Source organism: Mastomys coucha, unplaced genomic scaffold (assembly GCF_008632895.1).
Source record: "Mastomys coucha isolate ucsf_1 unplaced genomic scaffold, UCSF_Mcou_1 pScaffold14, whole genome shotgun sequence".
In the NCBI taxonomy this organism is placed as follows: Eukaryota; Metazoa; Chordata; class Mammalia; order Rodentia; family Muridae; genus Mastomys; species Mastomys coucha.
The window spans coordinates 101,125,458-101,147,836 of NW_022196896.1; the positions used below are offsets into that span (position 1 = coordinate 101,125,458).

At 52.2% G+C, this 22,379-nt stretch overlaps 2 protein-coding genes and 1 pseudogene across 13 annotated transcripts in view; 1 reads left to right on the forward strand and 2 right to left on the reverse strand.

Annotated features, from left to right (window-relative positions):
* The window catches only part of LOC116089468, a 17,354-nt pseudogene extending 16,621 nt beyond the window's left edge, over positions 1–733 (reverse strand).
* On the forward strand, positions 237–9,727 carry Dnajb2 (DnaJ heat shock protein family (Hsp40) member B2). 10 transcript variants are annotated; one of them, XM_031368064.1, is made up of 12 exons: positions 237–424; positions 699–796; positions 1,295–1,404; positions 3,079–3,132; positions 3,307–3,429; positions 4,932–5,024; positions 5,211–5,313; positions 5,455–5,525; positions 7,497–7,700; positions 8,605–8,632; positions 8,850–8,865; positions 9,552–9,727. In XM_031368064.1, the coding sequence occupies exons 2-12, from the start codon at positions 732–734 to the stop codon at positions 9,630–9,632; spliced, it is 948 nt and encodes a 315-aa protein (XP_031223924.1). In that variant the 5' UTR covers positions 237–424; positions 699–731; the 3' UTR covers positions 9,633–9,727. The 10 variants fall into 10 exon arrangements, 9 of the variants coding, with proteins under 9 accessions (XP_031223924.1, XP_031223926.1, XP_031223927.1 ...); XR_004117940.1 differs by lacking the exon at positions 9,552–9,727 and having other exon boundaries at positions 8,474–8,632; positions 8,850–8,946; XM_031368066.1 differs by lacking the exon at positions 8,605–8,632 and having other exon boundaries at positions 8,850–9,727.
* A 1,649-nt stretch (positions 9,728–11,376) lies between these two features.
* Positions 11,377–22,379, reverse strand: part of Ptprn (protein tyrosine phosphatase receptor type N) — a 16,754-nt gene continuing 5,751 nt past the window's right edge. The window contains exons 5-23 of one of the 3 annotated variants that reach the window (XM_031368068.1): positions 22,048–22,306; positions 21,611–21,965; positions 20,527–20,667; positions 20,058–20,095; positions 19,142–19,419; positions 18,853–18,939; positions 18,496–18,575; positions 18,296–18,360; positions 17,629–17,847; positions 16,964–17,164; positions 16,723–16,870; positions 16,506–16,579; positions 16,196–16,273; positions 15,977–16,096; positions 15,493–15,659; positions 13,030–13,083; positions 12,427–12,491; positions 12,163–12,236; positions 11,377–11,947 (exon numbers count right to left, since the gene is read on the reverse strand). In XM_031368068.1, the coding sequence (XP_031223928.1) occupies positions 11,876–11,947; positions 12,163–12,236; positions 12,427–12,491; positions 13,030–13,083; positions 15,493–15,659; positions 15,977–16,096; positions 16,196–16,273; positions 16,506–16,579; positions 16,723–16,870; positions 16,964–17,164; positions 17,629–17,847; positions 18,296–18,360; positions 18,496–18,575; positions 18,853–18,939; positions 19,142–19,419; positions 20,058–20,095; positions 20,527–20,667; positions 21,611–21,965; positions 22,048–22,306 (2,575 nt within the window). In that variant the 3' untranslated portion in view covers positions 11,377–11,875. The remainder of the gene's footprint in view (positions 11,948–12,162; positions 12,237–12,426; positions 12,492–13,029; positions 13,084–15,492; positions 15,660–15,976; positions 16,097–16,195; positions 16,274–16,505; positions 16,580–16,722; positions 16,871–16,963; positions 17,165–17,628; positions 17,848–18,295; positions 18,361–18,495; positions 18,576–18,852; positions 18,940–19,141; positions 19,420–20,057; positions 20,096–20,526; positions 20,668–21,610; positions 21,966–22,047; positions 22,307–22,379) is intronic. The other 2 variants (XM_031368071.1, XM_031368070.1) reach the window with 2 other exon arrangements.

Here is a 22,379-nt window from a genome sequence, read left to right on the forward strand (position 1 = left end):
AGTACTCAGGGACCATGAAGCGCGTTTAGGAGGCCAGCGACAGAAGAACAGGGGACCCACACCTAGCTTGCGGACCGCCTCTTTGCCTGGGTTTGAGAGACTGCGTCATGGCTGGAAGGATGTAGCCGACTTCAGCCTCCTAAGTCCCACCTGGGAATGACGTCGCCTGGGTGCAAAACTAAAATAAACGGCTCCGCCCCCATCTCCCAGCAGCCCCTGCAGCTCCACCGCCCCCCCCCACCCCCGCCCCCTCGTGTGACCGGCCGAGCCGGCCTTCTCTGAGTCTCTAGTAGTTTCCAGGGCGCTGACGCATGCTTGCGCACACAACCCAGCCTGGCGCGTTGTACGCAGCGGCCGCGAGCCGGGCAGCGGGTGCTAGGCGGTTCCCCCGCGGGGGGCAGGGGCGGGACTCCGGGCAGAGGAGGTGCGGCCCCAGCCGGGTCAGGTTTCGGGGCTCAGATCGGGTTACTGGAGTTAGGGGGTTTGGGTAGGGCTCCCCACTCCTGCCGTGAGATAGCCCTGGGCACCGGCCTGAGGGACCAGATAAAGGCTGCGAAGGAGCCTAGTCACCGGCCGCAGGCGTGGCTCCCCGGCCGGATTCCACCTCGCAGCGAGCGAGCGTCTCCTGCCGGCCAGGGGGTTGCGGCCGCAGGGAGCTGCGGTGCCTCCGTCGGCCTCTGACCCCTTCTCTCCCGCAGCCTGGAGGAGGGCCGTCTGACGGCTGAGTTGCCATGGCATCCTACTACGAGATTCTAGACGTACCGCGGAGTGCGTCCCCTGATGACATCAAGAAGGCGTAAGTGCCTGCCTCGGCTGTGTTACCGAAAGGCTCTGTCTGACCCTTGTTCCCCGCCCCCCTGAGTGTCAGGGGCCCTTTCGGAGGGCTGGCCGAAGGGAGGAAGGAAGACCCTTGAGAAAGTATGAAGACCAAATCCAGCCAGGGAAGAAGAGCTGACCTTCTTTAGGGCCCGCTCTACACCCAGTTCCCCTTTCCTCCAGCTCCTACATGTGGGCTTGCCCAGGTTGCAGGGCTAAAATGCCCAGGCTCTATGAGACAGGCCAGTGTCCCCTCTCCCTCTGTGGCTATAGATAGCTCTATCGAACGAACCCCGAGAGAGGGCTTAGGGCAGGGACTGTCCTATTTACTCATATCCCTGGCACACCGCAGGGAGAGAAACCCCTGAATACATGGCTACAGTCGTGGGGTATTCTGGGATGGGGCAGTGAAAGGGTAGTTAGGTGGGAAGAGCCTGCATCAGTCCCCTGACTCTCCCTCTGCACTCAATCTCTGCAGGTACCGAAAGAAGGCTCTGCAGTGGCACCCAGACAAGAACCCGGATAATAAAGAGTTTGCTGAAAAAAAATTTAAGGAGGTGGCAGAGGCCTATGAAGTACTATCTGACAGTAAGGCTTGGGGTCCTGCAGGGACCAGCATATGCCCTGCTTCCATTCACCCATCTTATTCTTCCCTAAAGCCAACCCTCCGTCCCTTGTTTCCTTCATGAGTTTATCTTGGACAGTGTTTAATTGCCTCCTCCTATGGGACAAGTTGTGTCTGTCTCCTAAGGTCTGGAAAGCAGTTTGGGTCCTGATCAGGGAAGGTCACAGCCTCTTGCCAGGCAGGCGTATCACCCCCATTTTATAGGCTGGTAAATTGAGGCTGAGAGAAATGAGATAACTTGCTCACTTCTTTTTTTTTTTTAAGATTTATTTATTTTTATTTATACAAGTACCCTGTAGCTGTCTTTAGACACATACCAGAAGAGTGCATCGGATCCCATTACAGATGGCTATGAGCCACCATGTGGTTGCTGGGAATTGAACTCAGAACCTCAGGAAGAGCAGTCAGTGCTCTGAACCACCGAGCCATCTCTCCAGCCCTAATTTATGCCCATTTCTTGAGCTAGACTATGAATCCAAGTCTGACAGGTGAATTTTGTTCTCTGTGCTTAAGAGTGTACCTAGGGGCATTGTGCATGTTAAAGCAAAATGTTCTACTATCAAGCCGTAATTCCAGACCCAGGTCATTCATTCATTCAGAAAACATTCTGACTAGACATGGCTATAATTCCAGCACTCAGGAGGTAAGGCAGGAGGATCTTAAGGTCAAAGGTCCTGTTTCAATAAGTGAACGAACTTCAAAACAACAGCCAATAGCTGAGGCTGTGGCTTTGTTTGTAGAGTGCTCTGGTAACACACACAAGGCCCTGGTATGATGCCTAGCCCCACATAAACTAGGCATGGTGGTCCATGCCTGTAATCCTAGCAATGGGAGGTGGAAGCAGGGGGATTGAAAGTCCACATATGAAACTCAAGACCATCCTGGGCTATATGAACAGTATCTTTAAAAATGTATTCCTTAGACGTGGGCGGTGGTTCACACCTGCCGCCTCAGCACTGAGGAGGCTGAGGTAAGATGGGTACGGAGAGGTTGAAGACAGCCTGGATACAGAACGAGACCCTGTCTCAAAACACCAAAAACATCCCCTAAACATACTGTGCCAGGTGTTTCGGGGTACTAGGGAGACAGTGGAGGGCCAGCAGGCCCCGTCCTCATCCTGCAGTCTGTCTATCATATGCTGGTCAGAGAAGACTGACAGTAGCCAGCTATGTGCAGAGACAGGTTACACACTGAGGTGGGTATTCCAAAGGAGAACTGCTGTACCAGGGAAGGGTGGTACATGCTTTTGTTGTGGTCCTAGTTAGTCTCTGTGGAAGTGGCTCTGTTAGGGTAAGCCTATTAATACTAATATGGTTTAATTAGCTGACGTTTACTTACTTATTTGTGTGGAGCTGGGTGTTGAACCCAGGGTCTCTGCCACTGAGCCCAACCTCAGCCCCTAGCTTATGTTTCTTGCCTACTGTGCTAGGCAGTTTGGTGAGTTATCTCCTTTAAATTCTCCCGATGGCTTGGCGTGGCTGCTATGAGTGTGTCTGTTATAGTCATGAGCCAGCTGCTGAAATCAAGCTCCCTGGGATACCCTGCCATCTCCCAAGTTGCATTTTCTGACACTTGTCCTAGCCCAGGAGGGGAGATAACTATCCTAAGGGGAGGAATGACCAGGTCTCTTCTTCTAGAGCACAAACGGGAGATCTATGACCGCTATGGCCGGGAAGGGCTGACGGGGGCAGGTAGGTGGAGTGGTGGGGGTGTCCCAGGATGGAAGTGGGTCAGGGAGGGAGGGGCAGGCCAATTCTTGCAGAGCATGCTCTTTCTAAGGTTCCTGGCCATGCCTTAGGTGGGATCACCTGGCTCAGGGCCGTATGTACACACTAAGCCCCCTCCTCATCCTGACTCTCCTCCAGGAAGTGGTCCTTCTCGATCGGAAACCGGTGGTATGGGGCCTGGCTTCACATTTACCTTCCGTAGCCCCGAGGAAGTCTTCCGGGAGTTCTTCGGGAATGGAGACCCTTTTTCGGAGCTCTTTGGTACGTAAACTCAGGGTTGCTTGACTCCCTCCTCCAGCCTGTCCTCTGAGGACTCTCTCAGGCTAGAGCAGGAGACAGAACTGGAATTTCACAGACAGAAGATTTGAGGTTGTAGGCGTGAGTCCCAGAGAAAGCTGGGACAGAACCTGACACGTGGCAGGACTCACGTGACACACCAGTGACACTTCACAGACTGGCCTTATTAAAGGACAACAAGAACACATTGTTAAGCCTCCACAACAGCCACCAGTGGAGCAAGACTCAAAAGCATCATGTGACCGCTGCAGCCGCATCACACGTAACAACAGACACCTTTTTTTGTTGTTGTTGTTTAATGAGTAGCATATGCCAAGAGTTCTACACCCCTTAAAGCCTCTTGTAACCCTGAGAGGTGAGCTGATTTTTGGGAGGGGGAAGTGAGCTGTTTTTGTGTGTGTGTGTGTGTGTGTGTGTGTGTGTGTGTGTGTGTGTGTGTGTGTGTGTATGGTTTCAAAACAAGATTTCTCTATATAGCCCAGGCTGTCCTGAAACTCACTCTGTAGACCAGGCTGGCCTTGAACTCAGAAATCCGCCTGCCTCTGCCTCCCAAATGCTGGGATTAAAGGCGTGTTCCACCACTGCACAGCTGAGGTGAGCTGTTTTAATCCCTGTTTCCAGATAAGAAAATGGAAGCATAGTCGTTAGCTTAGACTCTCAGAAGTAATTGGCACAGCTGGGTGGCTAGGAAGGAGTTCAGTGGTTGGTAGAGGCCTGTCCAGCATGGGCAAGGCACTGATTTCTGTCTCCAGCACCACAAAACAGAACTCGGAGGTAAATCTGTTGATTAAAAGACTCCTTCAACAAACATGGTTGCACATGCCTGTAAAAAACTCAGCACTGAGCTCTGGCCATGGTGGTGCACACTTTTAATCCCTGTGCTCAGGAGGCAGGGGCACTCTTGAGTTCAGGGCTAGCCTGCTCTTCATAGCAATTTCCAGGCCAGCCAGAGCTATGCAGTGAGAACCTGTCTCAAAACCCCAAAAGAACTTTAGACTTGGGAGATGGAGGCCCAAGATCAGGGCTTCAGGGTCATCTTTATCTAATAAGTTTGAGGCTAGTCTGAGCTACTGATACCGAGACCCCTTTTCAAACAAAAGTTTAAAAAAATTGTAAATTAGGGGCTGGAGAGATAGCTCAGTGGTTAAGAACGCTGACTGCTCCTTCTTCCAGAGGTTTTATGTTCAATTTCCAGCAACCACATGTTGGCTCACAACCATCTGTGATGGGATCTGCTGCCTCCTTCTGGTATGTCTGAAGAGAGGGACAGTGTGCTCACATACACAGAGTAAATAAATACATCTAAAAAGCAAAACAAAATAATAATCTTAAAACACTTTGTAAATTTACACAACCCAAAACAGGAGACATCAAAAGTACCAGGTTGCTTATCAGCTTGATTTCTAGGCCTTAAGGCGCACACGTTTTGGAGGCAAGCTCTTCACCAATGACTAATCTTCTTGCAGATGACTTGGGTGTCTTCTCGGATCTTCAGAACCAGGGTCCCCGACTCACGGGCCCTTTCTTCACTTTCTCTTCCTCCATTCCTGGAAACTCTGGTAAGCATTGTCCCTGTCCATTTTTTTTTGCAAATCCTGAGTCTTGGAATCCTGGGAATTGGTTTTGTTTTGGCTAGCTTGGGCAGGTCTGAGTGAGGTCCCCAAGCTTCCTTTCAATGACTGTAGTAAGTAGCCCACAGTCTCTCTCTCATCACCTCCTCTCTGCTTCATCTGTCCCAATGCCAGATTTCTCCTCCTCATCGTTCTCCTTCAGCCCTGGGGCTGGTGCTTTCCGCTCTGTTTCTACGTCCACCACCTTTGTCCAAGGCCGTCGCATCACCACACGCAGGTGAGCTCTCCTGGGGCCATTCAGATGGAGGGGTTGCGGAGGAGGCACAAAAGCAAGTGCTGTGTGAACATGGAGTCTTGCTCCTGACCGCTGGACCATTCAGAGGTCTGCTCATTGACTGAACTGTGCCGTCATCCACAGAATCATGGAGAACGGGCAGGAGAGGGTAGAAGTGGAAGAGGATGGACAACTGAAGTCAGTGTCAATCAACGGTGAGTGACGCCTCCTCCCGACTTCTCTTCTCGGGTGAGGTGAGCAGAGAAGAAGGGTCTCAGACTGTATCGTTAGTGGGACGCCTTGGTTGCAAGGCTCTTCACTCTGTGTGTATGATAGTGAGCATTGAACCCAGAGCCTTAGGCATGCTGGGCAAACTCTCTCCCTTCAAGCTATAGCCTGAGCCTGCACTTTACTCTTTGTAAAAGACATGCTTGTCCACAGTGCCATTGTGAAGTTGTGAAGGTTTTCTTCCCTTTCCTTTTCCTTTTCCTTCCTTCCTCCCCCCCTCCCTTCCTTCCTTCCTTCTTTCCTTCTGTCTCTCCTTCTCCCTCTCTCTCTCTCCTTCTCCCTCCCCCCCCTCTCTCTCTCGGTATGTGTGTGTGTGTGTGATGTACACTCTGCATGTACCCATGAACCCATGAACGCACCTGTGGTGGCCAAAGGTCAATGTCTGTCTATCAACCATCTATTATCTACCTACCTACCTACCTACCTACCTACACCTATACATAATTGTTAAGGTTTTTGATGATGTCTAGTTTCATATGTATGTGTGTGCCTAAGTGCTTGTGTCTGTGCAGGTGCTAACAGGTCCAAGGCACCTCCAGGTCTCCTTGGAGATGAAGTTACAGGCAGTTATGAGCCTCTTACTGTGGATTCTGGGAACTGAACGTGGGTCCTCCAGGGGAGCAGTCCCTGCTCTTAACTGCCAAGCCCCAGCCATTATTTACTTTGCGAGGATTTCGTATAAGAACACGATGTAGTATTTTGATCAGACTCGTGCTCCACCTTCACACTCCAACTTCTCCCTGATCCCACCTGCCATATCCCTCTCTCCCCTTCATGTCCTCTGTCTTCTCTACTTTATTTTTTTTAAAGATTCATTTATTATATTTATATGAGTATGCTGTAGCTGTTTTTCAGACACACCAGAAGAGGGTATTAGATCCTATTATAGATGGTTGTGAGCCACCATGTGGTTGCTGGGAATTAAACTCAGGACCTCTGGAAGAGCAGTCAGTGCTCTCAACTGCTGAGCCATCTCTCCCTCTAATTTTTGGGACAGAGTCTCTCACTGATTGAGCTTACCTGGCTGGCCAGTGAGTCCCAGGGGCCCTCCTGTCTCTGCTTTTCCAGCACTGGAACTATATAGGTGTGCTCTGCCACACACCACTTTTCTCATTGTTGCCGGGGTTCTGAACTTAGGGCTGAACTCTGAGCCATCTCTGAAGTCCTCCTGTTTTCTTGCATAACAGAGAAGGAAAGCTGTGTAGCTCCTATTTATCCAGTTTTTGGTGGTGGTAGTTTTTTGGGTTTGTTTTGTTTTGTTTTGTTTTGCTTTGTTTTGTTTTTTTTTTGAGACAGCGTTTCTCTGTGTAGCCTTGGCTGTCCAGGAGCTCACTCTGTCAACTAGGCTGGCCTGGAACTCCCAAAGATACCCCCCTGCCTCTGTGTCCCAAGTGTGCTGGGATTAAAGGTGTATGCCACCACTGCCAGGCATATTTACCCAGTATTTCTTTGAGGGGCCCGAGCTAAAGCAAGTTTAAATGGCCCTCACTTTCAAGTAACCTCTGGCTTAAGACTACTACTTACCAAACAAAAGGGATAAATGAAGCCAGGAATCAAAATCAGGTACTAGAGTATGAGACAGAGCCTTGTGCATGCTAGGCTTCTTGTGCCAGCCCAGGAATCAAACTTAGTCATGATGGCTAGCCATTTGCATGCCGGCGCTGAGCACTCTAACAAGTACTTTACACGAGTTATATTTAGTCATTGGAACCTCTGCATGAGTAGACAGTCTCCTCACTCCTGTGTCATAGACAAGGGAGGCACAGGGAGGCTGAATACTGTGCTGGATAACTTTGTAACCTAATACATGGCTGTCAGTTCCAGAGAGAGGCTGTGAGTGGTCCCACATGATGTTCTAGCTTGGGGTTGGAACCTGATAGTGGTTGTGACTCTTGCAGGTGTCCCAGATGACCTGGCACTAGGCTTGGAGCTGAGCCGTCGTGAGCAGCAACCTTCAGTTGCCCCCGGGTTGGGGGTCATGCAGGTCCGGCCGACCTCGCTCTCTCGTCCCCCTGACCACGACATTTCTGAGGATGAGGACCTGCAGCTTGCCATGGCTTACAGCCTGTCAGAGATGGAAGCAGCTGGGCAGAAGCCAGCAGGTGGGCGGGGGGCACAGCAACGACAGCATGGGCAGCCCAAGGCCCAGCACCGAGACCTTGATATGGGGGGCACACATAAGGGGGTGAGGGGCGAGGCAGCCAAACTCAGCCCCTCAGAGGAGAAGGCTTCTCGCTGCCTCATTCTCTGAGAACCAGGCCAAACCTGGACTGATTCAGGTCCCGACTCAAGAGTCCAGCTCACTGTCAGGAGTACAGAATAGTGTGGCCCGAGCCGCAGGATTCCAAACTCTGCCCCTCCACACGTTTCCCTTCCAGGCCCACCATCCTGGAGCATGGACAGGGGTTTGTTGTACTCTATCCAGGGCTGATAGGTCCCTGGGTAAAGCCCAGGATTGGGGGTGGGGGGGTCATCAGTGCCTGTGGAGCTCAGAGGCACTGGTGGGATCAGACACTGCTGAAGGGCATTCGTGGGTTTGGGGTAGGCCTTTTGTGCCCAAGTCTTTTTCTGCCATTTATGTTGCTGACGCTGTCAGGGAAGGAGGACTTGGCCTGTCATGCTCTGAGCTCCAGTTGGCAACTTCCCCCAGGGGACAGCGCAGGCCGAGCAAGCGGAGCCTCTGCTGTCCTTGGCCAGCTGCAGCCCTCCTGGTTTCTGTGTAGAACTGAGCTCTCGTTCACCATCACGTTTCCCACCCCCCACCCCCTCTGGTGCTGCCTTCCTCCTACTCCTCTCTCTGCAATGCCTGCCCTTCAGCCGCAACGCTTGCTTTCATTGCTGCTTGGCTAGGTCTCCCTTCTCCTTTTCTTTGAAGCCCAGGAAGATGCTGGGGCCAGTGGGTCCATAAGATCTTCTGGGGAGGCTAGCTAGGTAGGGTGGAAGCCTCTCAGCCCTCCAGAGCCTCAACCAGAGTCAACTCCTCTTCCCTTCTTCTTGCTGCCTCAGCCTGCCCTGGCCATAGGACTAGGCAGAGGTGAGGCTGGCTATCCTTGGAGAGGTGGGATAGGGCCAGGGTGACCCAGAGGGAGGCCTAGGTGGGGGCTGCCTTTGTACTACCTGCCCGGTCACAGTCACACAACAGAGCTCAGGGGTCGGCCACAGGGCTGGCCTAGAAGTGCATGCTTGGCTCCATCCTCCATCTGCTTGCAGCTGACCCTCTCTCCTATCACCCACCCCTGCTCTCTCCCCAGATGTGTTCTGAGCTGGATATCCTGGATACAGAATTGCTGCAGTTCCAACAGGACAGCGCCCTCCCCAATGTGCTAGGAGGGAACACTACATTCCTCTCCCTCATTTATGCTGAGTGTAGAGCTGGGGGCTGGGGTGGTGGGTGGGGACTGAGTGGGAGGCACCTGTAGTCTTAGCCTCTGAACGCTCTTCCCTGGGTGCTTAGCGCTGTCTTTTACGGACTACAAGTCCCAGAGTGCAATGTACCCTGGCCTCAGTTCTTACAACTCTTATCCCAGGGGAAGAGCTGAGCTTCTTGGGATATGTAGTTCCAACCCTGGCCAGTCTGCCTCTCTCTGAATGGGGAGATCTTGTCATTTATCCCTGGCAGACAGGGGTGGTGAGAATTGTAGATGACCAGAACCTAAGTTCCTATGGCACTTCTTGCTAGACCCAGGTTGGAGTGAGTAGATTCCTGTAGCTTCTGAGAGAGGCTGTTTTCCCTTGGGCAACCTGGGGGTCCAAGGAATAAGCTAATGGGGCAGTGGACTGAGTAGGTAGGGCACAGTCCTGGATGGCTGTGGGGCTGGCAGAACGTGGGAGAGGAGGCTGCCTTGGCTGGAGCGTGTATGGCAAGGATTGGCATGCGGAGGGAGTGTTGGACATATTGCTTGAATGGCTTTCTTTGACCTCTGACCTTGCTGCCCATTCTTTCTTATCATCAATTCATCCTCCATGTGCCACCTGTCCTCCTGCCTGGGGAGCCCAAGGCCAGCAAGGGGATTGGTAGAGCAGGCTGTGGCTGACCTCTGTTAACACTGAGCCTCTGAGACCCATCAAAGCCAGATGAGCTGAGCTCAGACTGAGGGGAAATGGAGGCAAATAAAGCTGAGTTTTGAGAGCTTGGTGCCCTGTGTTCTTCCTTTCCATGATGGCTCGAGACACACACACACACACACACACACACACACACACACACGGAACTACTAGATGACACTTTGGGCCTTCTGCCTTCCTTCATGCCAAATGGTTGGAGGCACAAACTTCGACCAGGTTGTCCTCCCCAAATGTGTCATGTAATGACAGAAAAAAAAAATGCTTATAGTTATTGGCCCTCCTCTCCAGGGTCCCCACAATTAGCTTCATCTTGAGGCTCCTCTTATAAGGGAACCTACTTCCTGGTTCTCTGCAGCACAGCCAGAGCCACACTAAGTTATGACTTGACTGGAAGCATGTGACTCAGATGATGACACCTGATGATTTTAAACAGCACCCAAGGGCCCTAGAGTAAGCCCCTCCAGGGGATGTGATCCAGGAGCATGCGGAATGCCACCCTCCCCAGTGTCCAGGCCCAGGGACGAAGGAACTAGGAACTCTTCCCCACTTTCTGTCTCTAACCACAAGATCAGCATCTTTGTGCTGTTCTGCAAGAGGACGTAGCCCTGGCTCCCTCAGCCCAGAATCCACGGTCAACTTCACAATCTGGAGTCAAGGGCCCAGCAGACTTCTGGAAGCTATAGCAGCAACCACCCCCTAGGGAGAATTCCAAGCCCCCATCCCGAGCATCTGCTGGGCCTGCCAGAAATGGTGCTTTGCCCACTTGTAGACCACTGGAGCTGAGCTTCAGCAGAGCAGTCAGTAGGACGGGCATTGTTCCTCACCCCAGCATTTAGAATTTCATTTGAACTCCAGCATCAGGTAGTAGCCCCAGGTCCAGATGGACCCAGGGTTTCATCTCAGTTTGTGTGTGTGTGTGTGTGTGTGTGTGTGTGTGTGTGTGTCTGGAATCACTGTCTGAGGGCTCCTGGGGGAGGAACACAAGGACCACCTTAAGGGGAAAGGGCAGAGAGGCTGGGGAAGGGGAAAGTGTGTTGCCCCCAGGTGGCCTGCCCCAGCACCTCACTGGAAGAATTGGCTGTGGCATCTATAGTCTGAGATGTGGCAGTCAGTGGGTAGATGATTTCCACAGCCCCGAGTTCAGTCCTGTGTGACCCAAATGTCATTCCTGAGGCTGAAGGGCACAGAGCAGCTTAAGAACCGGGAGGGAAGTCTTTAGGAAGAATGGCTGCCCAGGCTTGAGTCCTGACTCCATGACATACAAGTTTCACAGCCTGGGCTAGCAAGGGCGATGCTGCATTCTCTTTGTACACGAGGCATCATTGATCATGGTTTTATCAAGATAACTAATCCATGCATGGTACCTTGAAACCTGCCAGCCACCTAGAAGCCACATCATTGGGCACATTTTTTTTTTTTTTTTTTTTTTTTTTTTTTTTTTGGCTTTTTGAGAAAGGGTTTCTCTGTGTAGCCCTGGCTGTCCTGGAACTCACTCTGTAGACCAGGCTGGCCTCGAACTCAGAAATCCACCTGCCTCTGCCTCCCAAGTGCTGGGATTAAAGGTGTGCGCCACCACTGCCCGGCTAGGCACAACTTTTCAAACCAAGGACAGCCAGTGTTACCCCTGGCCCTCAGCTTTGTGTCTCCAGGGAGACAGGGCAGGCAACATGGGAGCCCGGAAGCTTGACAGACAGAGCCTCAAAGGCATCCATGTTGCAGCTGCACAGACAACACACTAATTTTATTCACATCGATACAAAAGTAGATTTTTCTAGAAATGTTCCCTTGTGCTAGAGGGAGAAGGTTGAGCAGGGACAAGGTGGCAGGCCAGTGGTAGCAGGGTCGGGGGAGCTGGGGCCTTCTTGTTCTGCTTTGTCTATACGCAGTAGGCTGCTGGGAGTGGGGAGGTACACATCCGGAGAGGGAGACAGAGACTCAGGCAGGATGGGGCTCGGGCACACTTGCTGCCGGTGTCCACTCCTCCCTTTGCCCGCTGTCTGTTTCCCACGGGATACCTTGGTTCTAGCATGGATAAAGCAGGGCAGGCCTACCCCATCCCTCCTGACTCCCTTCCACACTGGTTTGGGAAGGGCACCCATGCCCAAGTCGGACCAAGGTGGCAGATGGGTGGGGGGCTGAAGAGTAGGTGCACAGATGTTCACACAGGCAGAAGGAGCAGAGGCCGGGATGCCCACTGAGGTGCCCAGGGGGCTCACTGGGGCAGGGCCTTGAGGATGGCATTCACCTCCTCCGCCACGGCTGTCAGCGCAAACTCAAACTGGTCCTGTGCAAGGACAGTGGAGAAGGGTCAGGGGAAACCTAGCCTTTGCCTCTGCCCCAGGGGACACTGCAGGGGTGCAGGGTGCTGGGCATCTGGAAAGAGGGGAGTCTTCCTGGGGGATGTGGGAGGGGCAGACTGCTGTTGGTGTCTTCATGGTGGTCATGAAGAGAGTACTTGGAAAGAGAACCAAGTAGGGATTGTCAGGGAACCACTGTCACCTTAGAACGGACGAGGCCAGGCCGCTGGTCACGGACATGCTCGAGGGTGGCAGCGATATCAATCTCCTTCACTCCTGGGGATAGGGGTGGAGTAAGGGATGTTTAAGAGGGCATCCAGAGGAGAACATGTCCCAGACATCCTGGGCATCCTTTGCAAAGGTTGGAGATGGGGCCACATGTTTCCCAGTGGGTTCTCAGGCCCATTGGGCGCTGGGGAGCCAGGAGGAACCAGGGGTTGTGGGTCCTATGGGGACAGGACCTTACCTTTCGCCATGCGATTCAGGACCATGTCAATAAGGATGTAGGTGCCTGTCCTCCCTGCACCGTCACTGCAATAGGAGATGGTGACAGACAGGCTTAGCCCTGACGAGGCAGGAAGGGAGCAGGCATGGGGGTTGGGGTGGGGACATTGGCTGATTATTCGAGTTGGCCTGAGAAGAATGTTAGTGAGTCATGGGTAAGACAACAGAGGCCCCAAGTAGCAGGCCTGTGAGTTCTGGCAATGGCCCCAGGCAGGGGGACAACTAGAAAGGATAGCTATGGCTCTGTGTTCAGTGGAGGCAGCAGGACAGAATAGGAACGGCCCTCTACAGCCTGGAGTCAGGCTTTGTTCAGAGTAAACAGTTCCAGCTCTGTGAGCTGACATTCTTCCCGGTGCTCGTGTGTGTGCGTGTGTGCATGTGTGTGTGTCTATTTTTAACTCATTAAAGACAGGGCATGCCAGATTTGGCTCCTGTCTGTTGCTCACCAACATCAAGAGGCAGACAGGCCATGTGCTTACTGTTTGTGCTCAAGGAAAAGGACCAGAGAGAAGGATAGAAGGAGGAAGACCCCAGCCTGGGGCTTCTGTGGTAGGTCCTTACCCACCTGCAGTGCACTATGATGGGGCAGGAGCGGCCTCTATAGCACTTGTTCACTTTCCTGCAATGAGAGGTGGGTGTGAAGGCCAGAGACCATCAGCCGGAAAGAAGGAGAACGTCAATCACACAGCATCGTGTGACCGCACGCTGGCTTTCTTACTCTCCCACCTTGTGGCAAGCACAGAGCAGTGTGAGAGTTGGAGAGAAGGTTCAGGGCTGGTGGCAAAGGACCATAGTTGATGTGGGTGGCACTGAGCTTGATCTATCACTTGGGAGCCACGTGCCCAAGCTGTCAACTGGAATAACAGATTTAACTTCTCAGCTCCCATACTGGTGAAATGGGAGATGTTAACAGGAGCCGTTTGTCAGGATTCTTATGAAATGCCGTAAGATATCGTAAAGACCTTGCATGTCACGGGCTCTCCATAAGTGGTAGTAAGGATGGAGTAAGAGCCAGTGGTTCTGATCCAAGGCATTCTGTAACTTCCAGGCCTCCTACTCCACCACCATGGAAGCCATGCCTTTTCTACCCAGGCCCTTGGTTCATACCAGCCCTGGTATCAGGTCATCAAAATGCATTCACCAGCAACAATTACTTAGTTCTAGCTGTCACATGCCAGATAAATTTATGTAATTCTGCTGTAAGCCCCAGCAATTGTTTAGCTTACTTGTGTGGCCTTAAAAAAAAAAAATCCACACAGTGACTCTACAATGACTCTATCAGGGACTTTTCTAGTATTTTTCTTTTTTTGAAGATTTGGGGTCAAGCCAAGGCCACATCCACAGTCTGTCACCGAACCCAACCAAACGTTTACTTAAGTGTCGAGGAATTGGGAGGAGTAAAGGGAGGGGAAACTGTAATCAAGATATATTGTATAATAAAATAATCCATTTTTAATAAAAGGGAAGGGAGAATTTCACATATATACATATATATGTCTATCTATCTATCTATCTATCTATCTATCTATCTATCTATCTATCCATCTCTATGAAGGGGGGCTGGAGAGATGACTCAGCAGATAAGAGCACCAACTGCTCTTCCAGAGGTCCTGAGTTCAATTCCTAGAAATCACATGGTGGCTCACAACCATCTGTAATGGTATCTGATGCCCTCTTCTGAATGGTATGTCTGAAGAGAGCGACAGTCTACTCAAATCTTTAAAAATGTATAATTTAAAAATATTAACATTACTACTTATTATTCAGTAGTAAGGACTGAACCCAGGGTCTTATGCATGCTTGGAAAGTTCTCAACCATGAGTTATGTCCCTAGCCCCTTTTCACTATTTATTAATGGGACAGGGTCTAACTAAGCTGCTCAAATTGGCCATGGACTTGCAGATCTCCTGCCTCAGCCTCCTACACAACTGGAATTACAGGTGTGTGCCATCTCTGCTGACGAGGTATTCTGAAATGTGGGGAAAAGTGGAAATAATTTAATACTCTGACATGACTTTCAAAATATGCCTCAGGCTGCAGGGTACTCAGAAATCACTGTTATCCTGGAGTTCAGAAACTACCAAGGTCCCCACCTCAACTCTTGCCCCTCCACCTGGCACTGGAGACCCAGGCCAGCTTGGCACAAGACAGAGCAACAGAAGGTTTCAGTATAGAGGCTTCTCTGCCACCTGTGTGTGTGGAATGGCAAGGGATGCTGGGTGCCTGGCTGGGTCTTTGTGTTACAACAGGTTAGGTCCCTCCGCTAGCTTCTGCTTCAGCACCTTTCCTCCCACCACCAAAACTGACCCCCCTACCCCACCCCTCAGCCCATGAACTTCCTGTAGGATAATCTTGGTCTCTTTCAAAATTCCTGGCCCAGTTCTCCAGGCAGCCTTCAGGCTAGTCTCTTCTCAACCAACCTGTCTGCCTGTTGCCATACCTGCCAATGACCACTTTTGTGGCTGTTCAACTTAAGTGAGAATATCAGCAGAGATCATAAAAATAAATAAATGATGCTGGCAGCCGTGAGACTAAGGGGGAGAGGGAGAGACAGAAAGGAGAGGTGTAGAGTGAGAAATGAAGACAGAAGGGGTGGGGAGATATGGAGATTCGAGAGAAGAGGAAAAGAAAGGAGGGGGGGGGGAAGATATTAAAAAAAAAAAAAGAAGAGCCAAAAAAGACAGTAAGAAAGACGAGGATGGGGGTTGGACAGGGGAGAGTGAAAGAACAAGCCAGCACAGGACTGAGGGCCAGAAGGGCAAGGCAGGAGACAAAGCACGGTCCAGCAGAAGGAGAAGAGAGGGGAACTAGCCAGGGGAACCCCCGCCTCCAGGGAAGCCGGTAAAGGAGCCAGAAGGTGGAGTGGCTGTGTGAGAAAGGGCACCAGGTTAGGATGGGACGGCCAAACTGCCAGTACTGGTTTGGGGATAAGAGGCTGGTGGGAGGGACAGAGATCAAGGGCGAGGCTCCAGGCCGGACCTTGGCCCCCCAGGAAGAGCTGATGGGTGGCAGCTGGCAGCTCGCTCACCTGCGGAAGTCCAGCAACGGCCGAGTGGATGCCGGAGTGCCCTCTGCCGGCCAGCTGAGGAAGTGGAACTGAGTGAGCGTGCGCGTCTCCTGGGTCTGCACGTTCTTAAGGTAGAAGCTCCGCACCAGGAAGTCCTCGCACCAGATGTGCTCCGACACCAGGTTCACCTGTAGGTACCGGTAGGGTCTGAGCGCAGGTGCGCACGCGCTCCGTTCCGGTCCCCACCTATCTGCTCCCAAGCAGTGCAAATGCTAAATATTTCAGGAGGTTAAAGGCGGTAATTTCAGTCTTTGGATATTTATTTTCCCTGTTTTACATACGCATGGCTCTGAGTTTTATCAAAGTCCCTACAAATGCTTCTTGGTGCTAGACAGAATACACAAGCTTTCATGTATATGGTGTGTGTGTGTGTGTATGCACCTATACATATACCCATTTGTATTTAAAAAGCCACCATCCACCCCATACTGTTGGGTACTCTAACCTCATAAACATGGTAGAGGGAAGATCCTTCATCCGGCCAGTAGCGGTCACACTGTTTGACACCATCCTCCACCAACGGGGTCAGCATAACGATGACAGTGCAGCCACTCTCCCACACCATCTAAGGACAGAGATCCAGGTAAGCGGCCCTCTAGCCTCCCTAATCCTGGCTGGCTTCAGGGGCCTCTGGTTCTGAGAAAAGCCCCCTCTAAGCGTGCACCTGCCAGAAGTCTGCGATGGTGTGGGACAGCGGTCCCTGTGTGGCTATGTAGGCCGGCATCCGAGGGTCATGCTCGATCTAAGGGCAGAGAGGATATGTCATGAGCCAGAATGAGAAGGGCCAGCTTGGAGTGAGGCTTGATCAAAAGTGGGCCAGGGTGCAGGTGAGGCGGAGAAGCCTAAGCTCGAGGACATGGGCTCTACAGTTTCAGGGCTTGGCTGGAGTAAGAGATGACTACCAGGGATGGGATAAAGAGGAGGAATAAAGAGGAGCAGTGCACACGAGCAGAGTGAGGGTGGGAATCACTCACTATGGGGCTGGCGTTGATGTAATCACTCCGAGAAGGGCTGCTCTCCACTTTCAGCTTGATTCGGGCATGGTCATCTGCACAGAACTCACAAATGACCTTCTGGCACCAGGGCTCTGCCATCCAGCCCTAACCAGGAGCCCAGCACCACCCTCCCCCGCCCCCAGCCTCCAATTGCTCCTAGCAGAGTAGGGCCAGGCTGTCCCCACGGGTCACTTACAGGGTAGAAAGTCAGGATGGCGGTTCTTCTTGATGTTGCCCTCATCCTGTGCGGTGGCACAGGTGTTTGGCTCTGCTTGGTAGGCGCACAGGGCCTGCCACTCCTTGGCCAAGCGGTCCCGGTTCCGAAGGTGATCCTCCATGTATGCCTGTAGGGGCACCACAGCCTGGCTCTGGCCCACACCGCCCGTACTGCCTCTCCTACTGTCCTGTTCCCTCCCCACTTTAGGCCCTTTACTGACCAGAATCATATGTCCTGTGGAGATGTCCATGTTGGCCTGGGCAGGCTCCTCGCACCAGGATGGCGTGCTGCTGTGGGAACTGGGGCTGGCCTGGGCCGCATCACTGAACTGCGAGGACACACTGCTCACCCTAGAAGGCTCTTGCTGACCCTCCGCCCGGTTAAACAGGGACTTTGTGGCCATGTGCTGGCGACACAGGTCCTGCAGAGGAAGGATTGGGTGAGCCTGGGGCTCCTTAGAACCCCTCTACAAAGGTTTCTAAGCCACAGGCTGGAGCTTAGAGGTCCTGCAGGTTCAGCGCATGCCCAGCATGCAGAGTTCAGTTCCCAGTGCTCCAAAGCAAGCCTCGGATTCCACTCTGGAGCCTTAGGCTTGTCTCTGATCAATGGGACGAGTAAGATCTGTCTCTCGACATCATTCTTTTCTGCCTCGGTGCATATGACAGCCTCAGATACCACAAAGTAGAATCCCAGAATCATTTTCCTGGGAAGCATCTCCAGAGCCAACTATTCCCAGCCCAGTCATTTAAAAAGTATGTCCCAACACCCCTTCCAGGACCTTTCCGGCCTTTACCCAGACAGGACCTTATTCTGCCCACATCCTTACTCCACACAAGACTGGGTCTCTCAAGACCCTTGTAGGTCCTTCCCTCCATAGCTTCACACCTGGTACTCAAAAGTAGTGTCACCGTGGGCCCCCTCCGGCCCCAGTGCTGCCAGGCGCTCCTTATCCCGCTGTCTCGAATGATGGCGCATACACAGGGCCACTGCCAAAGCCACTAGCAGCCCAGCGACACCTGCCAGGGCCACCAGAGTAAGCAGCACTGAGCGCATGGGAGATGCGCCATGGGCTTGTCGGGGAAGGACTGCAGCTGCTTCCTCCCTCTGTGGAAACAAAGCCAGAATCAGAGGCATGGTGGCAGGGGAGACTGGGCCTTGACACCTACTTAGGCCACCTCTAGGGACAAAGCTGTGAAGGCAGGGGAATGAAGGTAACAGGCAGAGAAGGGCATACAGCTTCCTTCCCAATCTACATTGGACCAATTCAAGAGCCAGAGACTTTGGGTGATCCCACCAGAAGGATTTCCATAGAAACAGAAAAAAGGAGACGCGGTCGGAAAATGATGGAATCGCTTTAAGAATGGTCCTTCAGGAAAGCGCCGGTGCGCCATCTGCTGGTCAAAATGAGGACTACACAGAGACGGGCTGCACGGGAAAGGCGGCTGGTGAGCCCCATGAACTTTCAACCCTTTAAGTTCTTGTTCTTGCCTCCTCTCTTGAGCGCAGAGTCAGACCTACAAGGGCTTTGACGGATTCTACAATTAGTGCTTACCTGTCCCACCCCCGTCTGCAAAATCTGGAGCCCCGTCTGCGCTTCCAGTTCAGTCTTCACCAGTCCTGCAGGTAGGGTGCAAGCCAGGCTCTTTTCAGCCTCATGTGGGCTGGAAATCGCTTAGTGGAGCATCAGCACAGGCCTGGGGATCAAGGCTGGGGTCATGCTGAGCGGGGGCTCGAGGATAGGGTGCTATTTACCAGCTTGCTGGGTCACATCTGCCAAAGACAGGTTCTGCTCATTGTGCCGGATTCGGAAGGTGACAGCTGGTCCCACCACACTGCCAAATAGGAAATATGTCACTCCCTTACCCACCCAAGACTCCAGATTCTAAATAAAGAAGTCGGCACGATGGATCAGGGATTCCCATGAGTGTGGCTAATGACAGGCAGATTCAGCAGGCCTACACGTGGCTCTCCTGCTTTGACAAGTTGGGAGGTCTCTGACCCCAGAGCTGTCTTCCCTTCTTCCCTAGACCGTTCAATGCCACCTCACTCAGGCTACACCCCTCCCCCCCCCACTACTCCCGCACTATCCCACCAAAATGGCAGCCCCACCTAATGTTGATAAAGCTGCCAGAGGACATATGTACATGCTCAGCCAGGATCTCCAGCAACTTCACTCCAGCCACCAAACTCAGGGGTCTGCAGGAGGGGAGTGGACAGAGAGAGGGGAGTGGTGATTCTCAGGCACTCTTTTGAGACAGGCCATCTCAAGAGGTTTAGAACTACACTCCCTGTCACCCCGCCCCACTCTTTTTAAATAGAGCTGGATTCTTGCTCTCTGAAAGACAAGCTAACCCAATCCCACAGGGACTGGAAGGCTTTCCCAGGATGCATCACTCACTTCTGGTCAGTGACTATATAGCCATACTCCTCCGCTGATGGTCGAGCTGATGGCTGTCCCGCCACTGTGGGCTGGCTCTGGCCCAAGGGACTTTTCTTCTCCAGAAGGACAGAGGAGGTGCCCAGAGGGCTGGATGTGTGGGGAGGTTGAGGGAAACTAGGACTCAGCACCTGCTGAACTTCACTGGAGATGGGGCTGGCAGTGGGGTGTCCAGGAAGTGAGGGCGTGGGGGGCAGAGCTTCTGCTGTGTCTCCTCTCTGCATTTGTTCTTGTATTGTCTGTTATGAGAGAGGATGCAGGTGTGACCTCTAGAGTGGAAGGACTGGGGGGAAGGGACGGTCACACTTTGGGCTCTAAACTCTTTACAGTGGAATATAAGAATGGTTTAGCTTTTTACCCCCAAAGCCCACACAATGGGTAACAGAGAGTGCATCCATGGAATGTGAATCAAATGTATGAATGGCGGAATATAGGATTTAGTGAGTGAAATATGGTCTGTAAATCACAGAATGGGGCTGGAGTAGGGCAGGGGCAGCACGGGGTGGGGACTGAGCCTCATAATCGAGAAAGATAAACAGAAAGGCAATTTTTTTTTTAGGCTTTTGTTCTGTGGCAATCTGTTAGAAGCTTACACCTAAAACAGAGAAACAAAGCTCATCTAGCTACAGCAGGATGGAACCTCCACCAAAGCCCCCACTGTAGGAATCATGGGAGTCTGAATGGATTGTGGTAAAAAGAGGAGTGGATTAAGGATTCTGGCTTCTTCTAGTCCTGTTGACTTGAAGTGAGGCCACAGGTGATTATGTGAAGTTTCTGAACCTTAAAGTGAGGGACCAGAGAATAGATTCTGAGCCATGATCTCACAACAAAGTGGTGTGTGTGTGTGTTATGAGGCAGTGAGGTGCTGGGAACTCACTTTCTTCACATCAGCTCCTCCGACATTTACAGCCCCTCCTGTAGAGATACAAAGAGCAACAGTCTTGGGAAAGAAAGTCAAGACCAAGGTGAGAAAGGACCCAGAGCTCTTGAACCTGTTCTATCTGTGTGACCCCTGTCCTATTAATAGCCTCGGATGCTGTTCCCTGCGCCTAGGCTCCCACTCACCATCTCCTCGAGCTTCCCACTCTCTAGTCCTTTCCTGGTCTAATGCTTCACCTCACCTGCTTACCCTCTTGCTCCCTGTCCTCAAAAGAAGTCTCTTTTCAGCCAGGCATGCTGGACCATGCCTATAATCTACACTCTGGAGGTAGAGGCAGGATCATGAGTTTGCAAATCATCCTAGACTACAGCAAGACCCCATATCAAGAAGAAGAAAACCCCAAACACTCTCCCCTACAATAAACCCTGTGGAGATGGAGTTGCTGGCCTCCCTGGGGGACACTCACCGAGATTTCTCCCTGTGCCCTTGGGCAGCGACTGCAGCTGTGTCAAGAGGGTAGAGAGCTGCTCCGGGGTCAGCTGACGCTGACGCAGCTCTACTCCGAAGCCTGCCAGTACAGCAGCCAATTTCTGCAGACTCACATCTGCTGGGGGCCAGATATGGAGCTTAGGGCCAATGGTGGAAGACAGATGCAATGCTGATAGGTGGTTGGGGCGGGGCAAGCGTATTTTGAATTCCTTTCAAACACTGGGACACTGATGCCCATTCCCAGACCTTGATCATCCTTGAGATGTGCCAGGTGCACACCCCTCTGTCCCCACATCGAAGCTAGGGCCTGTGTGGGTCAGCTCATCAGTAGACAGCTGAGTGTGTGAATAAAAGTCAGAATACCAGTTGTGGTGATTTCGCACTTGTAATTTCAGAACTCAGGAGTCTGAGACAAGAGAAGGTTGCAGCAGGTGTGAGTCCAGCCTGAGCTAAAAAAAGGATAACCTGGGATAATGGCAAGGCCTTGTCTTAAAAATAAAATAAAAATATAACTGAGGGCTGGAGAGATGGCTCAGTGGTCAAGAGCACTGACTGCTCTTCCAGAGGTCCTGAGTTCAAATCCTAGCAACCACATGGTGGCTCACAACCATCTGTAATGGGGATCTGATGCCCTCTTCTGGTGTCTGAAGACAGTGCAGTGTACTCACATACATGAAATAAATAAATCTTAATATATATATACATATGTACATATATATGTGTACACACATATACATATATACACATATATACACACAGATATGTATGTATATATATATATATGTAATCTGAATAAACTAATAAGTGAACATCTTCAAAGACAGCCAGGAAGGGTCCCCTCAGAGAGGTAGATGCTGAGATCCCTGGCAGAAGGAGAGGTAGATGCCCCCTCCCCCCACCAAGACAGAGAGGTAGATGATCCCTCCTCCACCAAGACAGAGAGTTAGATGCCCCTCCCCCACCAATACAGAGAGATAGATGCCCCCTCCCCCCACCAAGACAGAGAGATAGATGCCCCCTCCCCCCATCAGGATGGAGAGGTAGCTGGTGAGGACACTTACCTGGTTGTGCTGCTTGGGAAGGGGACTTCTCTCCACGACCCCGTAGTGCTTCCTCCTCATGGCCCTCTGAAGAGTCCTCTGCCCGGCTGCTGCCCCCTTCCTCTGGCAACCTTGGTGCCCGGGCCCTGCCAGGCACTGGCAACTCTTGGGCCATGTAGAGCAGCCCTGAATCCTGGAAAAGCTGAGCAGGCGAGGGACCAGTAAGGTCTCTAAAGGAGTGTCCAGAGTGAGTCCCCAAAATGGCTTTGGGGACACTTCTGCTGAAGAGTGCAGGACCTTCAGCCTTGGGCAGGTGGCCAACACCAACAACCCCAGAGGAGCTCTCTGAGCCCCGAGAGCCATCTCGGGAGCTAAACTGTGGGAAAACAGAGATGTGGGTAAGAACAGAATCGGGGCTGGGTACTGGGGTTGGCGCATCGCCAGGGTGGAAGGCTCACCTGGTGGAGGAGGTAAGGCTGTAGCAGTGCAGGTTCATAGGTCAGAGCAGGGTGTGGAGGCTGTGGGGGCATTAGCAGATGCTCCAAGAGAGGATGCAACAGCTCAGCCTGCAGAGAGGACAGTGGGGAGCCCACCCCAGCTCCATTCCCACCCCCTGCAGGCCGAGGGAGACCCTGGGCAGCAGGAGAGGAGCGAGTGGGATTGCCCTGAGAAAGCAGTTCCCCTGCAGGACCTGGTCTCCTGGGCATCAAACCAGACCTAGGGAAGGAAGAGAGGAGAGAGATTAAGGAGTGGAAGAGAGAGATAGGAGGGGGAGAGACAGAAAGAGAGA